Raw genomic sequence first — 12135 nt, 5'->3', positions numbered from 1 at the left:
GTTATCTTTTCTATTCTGCTTTCTTTTCATTCCATTTTTCCTCCTGCTCTTCCTCCTCCTCCTCTTCCTGTTCTTCTTCTTCTTCTTCTTCTTCTTCTTCTTCTTCTTCTTCTTCTTCTTCTTCTTCTTCTTCTCCTCCTCCTCCTAATCCTTCTTCTCAATAGTGTTTCCTTTCTTCTATTTTTCCCTCATAGTTCCCTTTTCTATTCATCATCATCATCATCATCAATCTGGCTTCTATTTCTTTCCTTCCTTCCTTCCTTTCTCCTCCTCCTCCTCCTCCTCCTCCTCCTCCTCCTCCTCCTCCTCCTCCTCCTCCTCCTCCGGCTCCCTCTGCTCCTCTTCCTCTTTATCCTTTGTATCAGTTTCCCTTCTCTTCCTCTTCTTCTTTCCTGGTTTTCTTTCCATTCACCATCATCTTTATCATCACCATCATCATCATCATCATCATCAAATCCTCCTCCATTTCCTTACTTCCTTCTTTCCTTCCTTCTCTATCACCATCTCTTCCTCCTTCTCCTGCTCCTGTTCTTCCTCCTCTTCCTCCTTCTCCGGCTCCAGCTATTCTTCCTCTTCCTCCTCTTCCTCCTCCTCCTTCTCCGGCTCCCGCTGCTCCTCTTCCTCCCGTATTGACCTTCAAAACACTAGGATCTCCTCTGACGTCACCCTGGTGTGGCGTCACCGCTCATGACGTCACAGGGGAGTGTGGCAGGATCGCTCCCCTTTAACCCAACAGGCATACTGAACAGCTCTCCCTCTCTTCTCCCTCTCCCTCTCTCCTCCCTTTCCTAGTCCTTGTCCCCGCCTGCTCTCTTAATTCAATAGCGTCATCTTCATTCTCTCTCTCTCTCTCTCTCTCTCTCTCTCTCTCTCTCTCTGTGTGTGTGTGTGTGTGTGTGTGTGTTTCCACCTATGTCCCAGAATTCGTGTTGCTTCTACGTACAGTGTTGCGTTGCGTCATCTTTGAGTTACCAGGCAAACCTCAGAGAAACGAAGCAGAACATAATATAGATTTTTTTTAATGATTATTGTTGTTGTTGTTGTTGTTGTTGTTGTTGTTGTTGTTGTGGTTGTTGTGGTTGTGGCTGTTGTTGTTGTTGTTGTTTTTCTTCTTCTTTTACATAATCAGATATGACGTGTGTTTTTCTTGAGATCAAAGAGAAAGAGAGAGAGAGAGAGAGAGAGAGAGAGAGAGAGAGAGAGAGAGAGAGACGAGAGAGAGACGAGAGAGATTGTATACTTTCTCTCTCTCTCTCGTCTCTCTCTCTCTCTCTCTCTCTCTCTCTCTCTCTCTCTCTCTCTCTCTCTCTCTCTCTCTCTCTCTCTCTCTCATGCAATATGTAAGGAACTAACATGTACTCTTTTCACTCTCCTCCTCCTCCTCCTACTCCTCCTCCTCCTCTTCCTCCTCCCTCTCCTCCTCCTCCTCCTCCTCCTTCTTCCTCTTATCCCCTAATCCCTCATCACCACCTGCCCCCACCCCCCTTCCCCTTCGTCAGTTGTTCATCACACCAGTCAATCCCGAGTGTTCCCCTTAAGTCCCATGCTCTCTCTCTCTCTCTCTCTCTCTCTCTCTCTCTCTCTCTCTCTCTCTCTCTCTCTCTCTCTCTCTCTCTCTCTCTCTCTCTCTCTTTAATGCTAGTTACTGTACAAGTGGTGGTGGTGGTGGTGCTGGTGGTGGTGGTGGTGGTGATGGCCTTTTCTCATAATATTTTTTGGGTTGGGTATGGCAAATGATGGAGGAGGAATAAGGTAAAGGTAAAATTACAAGGAGTGGACAGTGGTGGTGGAGGTGAAGGAGGAGGGGGAAGAGGAGGAGGAGGAGGAGGAGGAGGAGTGACCACAGAGCGTGACTACTATATTGATCCTACACCACCCTGTTCTTCGGGAGGAGGAGGAGCAGGAGGAGGAGGAGGAGGAAGAGGGGAAAGGCCGATTGACTAGGGAGGGGAAGGCGAAAGAGAGGAAGAGGGAAAGAGAGAAGGATAGAGGTGGAGGGAAAGGGAAGAGGGAACATGTAGGTGTTGCGGTACGGTACACACGGTACATACATTGGGGTTTACTGAAGAAGAAGAGGAAGAGGAAGAAAAAGAAGGAGGAGGAGGAGGAGGAGGGGGAGAAAGGAAAAGTGTGCCATGATTATTATTTTCTTCTTTTTTTTTACTTTAATTACGACCCTGTATGTGTGTGTGTGTGTGTGTGTGTGTGTGTGTGTGTGTGTGTGTGTGTGTGTGTGTGTTTGCGCTCATTACTGCAATTTTTTAGTCTGCTTTCTTTTTTTTTTTCTCACCTTGTTAATTTTTCCTTCTCTTTGCATTCTAAATACGACAGTCATTCCTCCTCCTCCTCCTCCTCCTCCTCCTCCTCCTCCTCCTCCTCCTCCTCCTCCTCCTCCTCCCCCTCCTCCCCTCATCCCTCACGCTCACCGGACGGATGTAGGAATATGAATGGTAATTAGTTCAGGTGAAGGCCATTAGGTGTCCAGTCTGAAATGCTACAGGCACGTCAGGTAAGAGCCGATGCCAACCATACTCAAAATAGTGGTCGAGTTTCTTTCAACGCAGCCGCAATTGGAGTGGCATTTTCCAGAGAGAGAGAGAGAGAGAGAGAGGGGGGGGGGCATAATTGTTCGATATCTTAGGGCTCTATATCATTCATTTTTCATCCCGTCCTCTCGTTCAGTACAAGCCCAAGGTCCGCTGTTCACTACTCCCTCACTGCTGTCCGCGGCAAGTCTTCACCTTCACGTCTCTCTCTCTCTCTCTCTCTCTCTGGTTCACGAGAGATTGATTTGAAAGAGTGTACGGTTTGAATAAATAAATATAGTCATTTGGGGGAATTAATGACCCGGACCTTTTAGGGGTAAAAATCGAACGCCCCCCTTGGGGGGGTTTGAACACTCCTAAATTGAAATCTCTCTCATATGTAGGTAGAAGAAGTATTGAAGTATTTTCTGTATTTTTTTGGGATTTCCAAAATGAAAAATATAAGTATGAGATCAATTATCCCAAAACCATGGAAAAAAAGTTTGTCCAAACATTTTTCAAGTTTTACTCAATAATAATTTTTTGCCCCCTAAATTATTTTTCGCTTTCCATCGGGGTAAAATATGAATCCTGGGGTGAAAAGTGACCATCCTATGTGTTTCCTCAATGATTCTACTATCCCCACAGTTTGGGGGAGGGGGGTCAATGTGGGGCCAATTATGACCAAGTATGGGGTAAATAATGACCAAATTGTCATATTCATTATTTACCCCCCATTCACTTTTTACCTCAACTTTTTTTTTCCCCACATATGATTTTTTACCCCAATCTTGGACATTTTTTACCCCCCATGATTTTATTCACAACATAATTTATGTATATATATATAAAAATATATATATTCTGGTATTCTAGTCTCCGGAACAATTGATAAAACCTGATCTAGGAACTATACTGTGTAATATAATCTACTAAATTCTATTTCCAGAGTAAATAGACGGGTGCATTTAACATAAGGCTATCACAGTATCATCTAACATCTATCAGAATGGTACGGACCTATAAAAAGAAAAAGAAACAATATAATGAAGTTACAATTGCAGTAGCAATTAATGAAGTAATGGCAGGATCATCTATCAAGAGAACTGCTAAGAAATATGGAATGAGTAGTGGAATGTTGTGGAACCGTGTCCAGATGAAAAAATGTAATACTGAGCACAAGGATAATAGGGTAATTGATATATGTATACGGTTTTCAGTTGTAAATGAACCTAAAATGGATATATACTGTACAAATGTAATATATATACTGTGTAAAATATTATTGGGGTAAGGTGACGAAGACCTTTACAAATGATGATGACGACGATGACATTGAAAAGGTAGAAGTTGACTTCCTTCAGCAAAAGGCATTTGGTAGTAACCCACATGACTGGACGTGGTGCGAAAGACCAGTAAAAGACATTGAAGTATTAGAGTCACAGTACATATTTTATGGACCTGTGCTCCCAGAAATCAAAAAAGGAGTTTTCATTTTCCCTGATGTAGAGGCAAATGACTGTCTTCTTCGTCGTAAAAAGGAAGGGCTCTGTTAATTAATTTTCTTAACAGAATGGAACTGACCTAGTACTAGGGTCATTATTTACTCCATTAATTTTTTCCCCACATGATTTTTTTTACCCCAAAATTGTCATTTTTTTTCACTACAGGCAAATTTGCCAAATTTTCAAATAACTCAGTTTGTTTAGTGATTATTAGAGAAAATTCATCTCTATGAACTCTATTAGAATCCAAAGGAATTATAATTTAGAGAAGTTTCAGCCCTTTTATTTTTTGCCCCTCGCAATTAATTTCTTACCCCATTTGGGGGCAACAAATGATTCTGTCTTTTTCAGTTATTAAGAAAAAAATATAAAGATTAGAACAAAATACGGTACAACATTGAAAGCACAACAGAATTATACATATCTTACGGTATTTGTTTTTTTTTCTAAGGCAAGTATTAAAGGCTACAGGTTGATGTTAATGAAAACTTTCATTTATTCCCCCAAATGACTATATACGTGTACATACAGCAAGCCATTTTTTCTCTCTTTTTTTTTTTTTCTTTAACCGTATCTCTTTCCTTTTTATGACGACGTTGTGAATGGAAAACAAGACTTGGAAGTGTAAGATTGATATGCTAATAAATTTGAGTGGAATTAAAATATACAGTACTTACACACCACCTTTTTTTTTTTTTTTTTGCTGTATTTGCAATTTATTTATTTATTTTTTTTTTTCCTCGTGTCTCCCTCCTCCTTCATGAAGACGACAAAAATAGAGAAACTCGAACTCGAACTAGGAATGAGTAGAGGCCGCTGTGAATTACTTTACCTCCACGACTTGCCGCTGGATAAGGAAGTCACGTCTTTCTTTACAAAATACGTAACAAAGAAAAAAAAGAATAAGTAACAGGCAAGCATCTCAGCTCATCACATCATTCCTTCCTAACAGCAGGCAAACAAGGAGGTAATTTAACCTAAACACCACGACCGTAATGAGGGACAGCTCGAAATGTAAACACAACTATTTCTACCTCTTCTTCGGTGTACCTGTATTGTGCTACCTTTGAAATCTGCTGGGAAGGGAAGGGGTGTGTGGGAGAGGCAAATGTGGCACTGGTGAAGCTGTGAGTGTGTGGTGGTGTGTGGCAGTGAGGTGGTGTATGTGGTGGTGTAGTGTGGTAGTGAGGTGGTGTGTGGTGGTGTGTGGTACGTGTACGGTTCTTCCTTCGAGAATACCACTAACCAATCGATCGGCGCGGGTCAGGCTGTACGTGTGCTGTCTGGTTAAAAAAGAAATGTATTTTTTTTTTTTTCTTTTCACTTGAAGTCGGGGAGAAAATATGTCAAGGAACTTTGCCAGAGGAACCATTACTGCTGCAAAAGAAAACACTGAATAGAAACATTGGCAGCGCAAGCAGGACAATACAAGGCGGAACACACACACACACACACACACACACACACACACACACACACACACACACACACACACACACACACACACACACAACGTTGCTCTGAGCCAAGATAAGATTCATTGAGCCGGTGAGTGACCTTGAACTGTCCCCGCCAGGTCTGGGCCTCCACTGCTGGGCGTGCAACAGCGCCTTCGACCCCCGCTGCGGCGAGACCCACTTCGACTCAAGCACTCTAGACACCGTTGACTGTAACCAGCTGGAGAAGAGCCACTTGCAAACCGAGCCCATCTACTGCAGGAAGATCATCCAGAGAAGTAAGTGGCAAAAGCTTAATTACGCCTACCCATTAATTAATTAACAACGTATGAACACAAGGGAGGCTGCAGGGGGCCGGTGGGTCCGCGCGTGGCACTTCTATAAAACTTAATGAACACCACTGCCCATGAACTGATTGATTGATTGATTTTTTTTTTTTTTTTTACATCTCTCTACTGACTTTCCATTAACAACCTTAAATTCTACACATACTAGGAGTACTTATTAATGGATACATGATTACGTCATGAATTAAGTGCGGCCTGCTATGACACACACACACACACACATTGATAATGAGGTTCTTTTTTTTCCCCGCAGTCAAAGAGCATGTGAGGACGGTGCGTGGCTGCGGGTGGCTGGAGGAGACCAAGGTGGAGCCCGGCGAGTGCTACACCAGGACGGGCACCAAGGACGTCATGGTTACCTACTGCCACTGTGATTCTGATAACTGCAACTCCGGAAACTCCGTGTTGGCGTCGCTGGGACTGTCCGCAGTCTTCCTGGCCCTCACACGACTCTTCTAGACGTGGCAGCGTGAGGTGCCAAGTATCACCAGCATCACTACGGCCACTAACTTAATTAAGTTATGTGAACAAAACTCATTGACTCGCCTGTAGTATCGCTGACGTACGAAACGTATCCGTTGAATGATAAAACAAACGTGGTTGTAACGATTCGGTAAATATGATTGCGCTGTATTAACCCTTTCCAGTCCGTAACAGGGAGAAACCAGCGGCTGCAATGCCTTTCGGATGACTTTCCAACAGTAAGTTTTTATCTTGCTCATGTCGTCGCAGCCTTATATATAATAGTGTTGTTCCGTAAAAAGAGAGTAATAATAAATGGTAGTCGTTCAGTAGTGTACGTTGCAAATCATCGATGGTCGATTCATTAAAAAAAAAAACTTTCTAACAAGATTCATTGGGCGCGACATGAAACAAACGCAACATGGAAGTGGATCCATCCACGGTGTCTGTAGAGGGGTGCGGCCCATGGGGAAGGCCGCGGCGGCCGCATGTGTGGGCCGCACTGAGGGTGAGGCACGGGGCCATCACATGTACGTCTTGTTTTGTTTACCTTCAGTGAAGGTGGGGGAGCATACCTGCCTGCACTCAGTACTACACGTGCAGCATTGTACACTTTGGACCGCATGTGAAGTGTGTAAGTACGTGTGACGCGAGTCTGATTCAGGACAGGCCAGCAGCCTGCCACCTATGGGGCGTGGGCGCTCCCGGGCCGGCAGTGGTGGCCCCGTGGGTCTCGGCGAGTGTCGCGTGGCATGAGTTACAACCTGCTGTACAGTACATATGAACACCCCGGGGCATGACCATCTGGTTACCACGATCGAGCACTTGGCGTGCCAAGGCGGGGCGCGCGATGCGTATCAACACGTGTGGGTTGTAAGACATTCCCTCAGACAGCTTCGTTTGCGTGGCGACTCGCCGTTTTGAGTAAATTTTGGGTTGTTTCAAAATCTGGGAACTGTATATAATTGTGTCACGTTTTCCAGTTCAGAGTGCATTATTGTATTACAGTTTACTGCAGCATTTAACTTATTCTAGTCAAGATCTTCATTTATATTTAGTCATTTGATATCAGAATGAAATTATTTACTGTTACATTGATCTTGTTGGAGAGAGACGTGCAGGTGTAATGGTGCACGTCACTGCGCCGCGCACGCGGATCAACCCAGCGCTGGTCGGGATGCTGAGGTTGTCTGGGGCTGCCGGTGGTGAGCGAGTCACAGCTGATCTCCTTGGCGGGGTTAGAAGCCAGTCAATGTAGGATTATGCTCAGCCTCTGCCTTACATAGACAGTGGAAGATGTAAGTTTGATGTAGAGTTCCACACTGCCTTTTGCACCTGTTAAGCATACTCTGACCCCTTTGTGCATTTTACTGTAAACTTTGTTCTTTGATGCATTGTGAGATGAGGGTCTGGCACACTGACTGTTGTCAACGTAGTGGTCAACCAGCAGCCACGCTGGCATAAATGCGTTAGGCTTGTATCTCACAAGTAATGACTGTTTCTGTACAAGCTGAATGTTACTGGGAGACATCCAGTACTGCATACATATTGTTCTGGTAGCGGATAGCTGAGCTGTTTACGAGACTAATGTTTACCTTTTATTGACTCAGCAAAAATACAATAGTTGTATGCTTTGGTTATCAGCCAGCACACTGAATACTTCATATTCACAGACGTTTTAGTGCAAATGATGAATAACTTCACATGTAAGTTAGCATAATGTGTACATAGATGAGTAGAATTGAGTCTATAACTAATGCTCTTAAGTGGAATGCTCTGCCTTGTAAAAAGCAAGTTCAAATCATGCTTGGTACGCTAGAAGTCACACCGACTCCACCACAGAGACATCATCAGGATTGCTTGATATGACGAGACAACCCAGACCTGGCAGAAAGGTCTCTGTAGCTACAGTTGCCCCAGACAATGGCATCAACCACCACATCAAGACCTTTCCTTGATACTGTTTCGGCTTTTACAAAAACTAATGTATTTTTTTCCTTTTGTTTTTGGTTTTTTTTTATTTCCTTACTGCCTAAAGCTAAATCATTTATATATTTTGTGTTAGCTGTGGTGTGTTCATGAAAACTAACAAAAATGCCTTAATCCTTCACTTGAGGTGTAGTAAAACAGTTTGTATATTGTAAATATACTCATTATTTTCATGAGCAGATCTACACAGTAAAACCTCACTAATTTGGTGTAATAACAAAGACTTGCCAGAAAATTTTAAAAAATTAGAATGGTGCATTACAACATTTATTTTTAAAAAGCCCCACAGACACAAACAATTGAAACTTTTGTAAAGAGAATTTTTGAACCACAACTAAAGTCGGAATCATAAATTCATCTTCCTATCCATTCATTCCAAAGCAAAGTCCACATTTCCATGTAGACGGCATATATATATATATATATATATATATATATATATATATATATATATATATATATATATATATATATATATATATATATATATATATATATATATATATATATATATATATATATATATATATACACACACACACACACACACACACACACACACACAGACACACACACTTCAGATCAGTAGTGGTTAGTATATTTTACCTGTTGTTGCTGATAACAGGTGTATGTAATTCACTGTAATGGAATGTCATGTTAATTTCTGCACATGTAAAAATGTAAGTCATGTAGAAAGCAAATTCTTTATTTGTGTTGTAATCAAGATCATTGTACTGTAGGAAGGTGCCTGGCCTCTAAGGTGCTCTCTCTCGCTCTCTCTCTCTCTCTCTCTCTCTCTCTCTCTCTCTCTCTCTCTCTCTCTCTCTCTCTCTCTCTCTCTCTCTCTCTGTCAATTTACTTAGCTCCATGTTCTCGTCTGGTGGAACGACCTCCTAGACTCACCACTGCCCTACTGCACACTGTTCAAAGGTTATGAATGTATAATATAGAAAACAAAAATATGATGAACATTTGCTCTTCAATGTCTCCAGGACATTTATTTGTCAATTAGGTGTCTTATTTTGCACTTAACTAAAAATTTATGTGAAATGAGAACAACTCTGTCCCGTTCTGTGCACGCCACGCCACGCCCTCCCCGCGGGGCGCCTCTTGCGTGCGAATCTTCGTGAACAAATTGCCCATTAGGTACCTGCACGCAGTTCAATCGTAAGTAAACTATTTATTAGTATTTGTGATTGATGAGTAAGGTAACAGTTCCTATGATGTTCACATAACCTCAAAACCATATAATGTCATGCCACTGTCACTTCTCTTCAGTTTGGCGAGCTGCTTCACTTCAGCACTTGAGATGCTGGTTCAGGAAATTACATCAAATCAATGAGGTTGTGCTACACGTGCATGGTCATGTCGTTGCTTCTCCTTTCTGAGTTATTGCCGTCAAGAGACAGAGGTCGGATGTGTATTTAACACAGGTAACAGCAAAGGAAAAAATTGTAAAGTGTGCTTACATCAGAAAACAATTGTCAAATTCTTATCAGGGGTTATAGAATAATGAAAAATAATCCTTGGCAGTATTTTTATATTAATTGATATTTTGATGAAATGGTCCGTACTTGTGACAACACAGAACTCACCACGTGTGTAATATACTGTAAGATACTCCATAACTTGCCGCTGTGTGTGTGTCATGTCAACGTGTTCCAAGTTTTTCTCAGGCAATGTGCAATATTTCTGTATTTGACTTCATTATGTAAAAGTTCTCTGAATGGAATGTTTAGCATATTTACTTGTGTTTTCATTGTCTGTCACCATGAGAACTGGCCATCAGAGAAGCTTCCACCTCGTCATTCAGTTCCCTCGACCATTACCCATCACTGTGAAATACTAGTTCCAAAGGAACAAGCTACTTCATGTGCATTGTGCTGTGTTCATATGTACAGTGTGTAACAATGTGTTCAGGACCTGAGCATGTTGGAATAGCTTAATTTTCCATTGATAAGATAAGTATCGCTGGATTGCTGAGGGAAAATCCTGCTACAAAACGCAGGTAGTGGAGGCGAGTGCCGGCTCCAGGTGATGAGCGTGGCAAAGCATTGGGTCATTCAGTCTGTTTGGACAAGCCACATTTCTTACTCTTTTATCCTCACTACTACTCGTCTGATTATTTAAAGTTTTACGAGATATTTTCTACAGCACACGTTGTACAGCAGAAGACAAGCAACCGGAATACCTATCCGGGGAAGTCACGTTTGTCTCCACATCACACACTTCGGTTCCTGTAAATTATCACTCTAACATGATCTGTTTGCTTCTTGTTTCATTTTTCTGCCCAAAGTTTTCATGAAGAACCTAAATTTCAAATAATTTATGAAGTGTCAGTAATGTGACAAAGAAAGTCTTGCTATCTCCTGCGTGGTGACGCGATCCTGGGTATCTGCATCTTGATAGTTGTGTATAATAATCCATTACAGTTCGTAGCAGCAAGTTATAGACTCGTCATCACGAGAACAACATACTTTTCCCTTTACAATGTCTATTTTATATGTTCAATGCCTGGAACCTCGTTATACACAGGACAACTGGAATCCGAATTTGTTGGAAGACCTGTCAAAGTTTATCTTTTTTTCTGTAATAACAGTAAAACACTCTTCTCATGAGATCCTGAATAATAAAGTTATTAGTGTGCCATGTACAAACAACTGGCTTTTCAATACCCGCCATATATCAGTGTGACTCATAACTTCCTCGCGTTATGACTGCCCGACTTTCCTTATCTCCATGTGCTCATCAACCTCCTCTTGTTGTTTGCGCTTTTGTCAAGTGTTTGAGATTGTGAATGTTTCGAACTTATTAGATAGATAAATAGGCATATAGACACACACACACACACACACGCACAGAAAGAGAGAGAGAGAGAGAGAGAGAGAGAGAGAGAGAGAGAGAGAGAGAGAGAGAGAGAGAGAGAGAGAGAGAGAGAATATCCAATCTCGAATTTTATAAAATACCAAAAATCTACTACTCAAATCCCCACCAACACACCAATAATCACCCCCACCCCAGGAGCGCTCCACCCCCTCAAGCACCCCGGTGACTCCCCCGCAGAGAACAGTCAGACAAAGTAACCCCTGGAAACTGAAGCAACAGAAAACGTAATACATTCCACACTCACCAGGGGAACATCTCGTGACTTCCATCTTCAAATGCCACAGGGATGAGTAGTCGGATTCACATGGGGCACTTTTCCCACTGATGCATAATTCTTGTTAAACTACAACAATAACTATGAAAAGGCCCTTGCAACACCCTATAACCTCCAGTAGCGTCTGTAACAACTTGTAGAGATAAGATGCCGAAGCAATATGCAGCACTCTTCCCAGTACCACCACGCCTCCACCTCCCTGGCCGTCTCCACACACTGCACATCCTCTCCACATGTTTATTCACTTTTCCACAACAAAGTAGGCTTTGGAAACACGACCAATAGCTGGATTGTTCCTTCTAAACGTGATACGACACACCAGACGATCACCACAACCCCCACCACCACGAGGCAGAACGACAACTGGCTGGTTTGCTGCTCTGCTTTGTTTGTGAAACTGAACCGAAGCTATGGAGTAACGCTTCGTTCGATCTTTGGTAAGACGATATCAAGGGAAAGTTATTTTGGTGTTGTTTTCATCTTTTTTTTTTTTTTTTTACAATACCTACGTTAGTATAGTTTATTTACACGTGCTATATTTGTCTTTGTTATTATTTTGGTGTGCTGTGCATCGTTCAGGAGGAAAGAACATATTCTGATACGCTTCTCCGCCACAATTCCGACTACTTTCAAAAGGCTCTAGTAGAAGCACACATGGGTTTTTAAGGATGTTTTTACGGTTCTAGTAAA

At 42.2% G+C, this 12135-nt stretch overlaps 1 protein-coding gene across 1 annotated transcript in view; it reads left to right on the top strand.

Annotated features, from left to right (window-relative positions):
- The window catches only part of LOC135092081 (uncharacterized), a 39608-nt gene extending 28663 nt beyond the window's left edge, over window positions 1-10945 (top strand). The window contains exons 2-3 of the mRNA XM_063990317.1: window positions 5607-5765; window positions 6088-10945. Of these exons, the coding sequence (XP_063846387.1) occupies window positions 5607-5765; window positions 6088-6293 (365 nt within the window). The 3' untranslated portion in view covers window positions 6294-10945. The remainder of the gene's footprint in view (window positions 1-5606; window positions 5766-6087) is intronic.
- Window positions 10946-12135: the final 1190 nt, after the last annotated feature.

This window comes from Scylla paramamosain, chromosome 1, assembly GCF_035594125.1.
Source record: "Scylla paramamosain isolate STU-SP2022 chromosome 1, ASM3559412v1, whole genome shotgun sequence".
NCBI classification, from domain to species: domain Eukaryota; kingdom Metazoa; phylum Arthropoda; class Malacostraca; order Decapoda; family Portunidae; genus Scylla; species Scylla paramamosain.
This window is presented reverse-complemented; position numbering and strand designations above follow the sequence as displayed.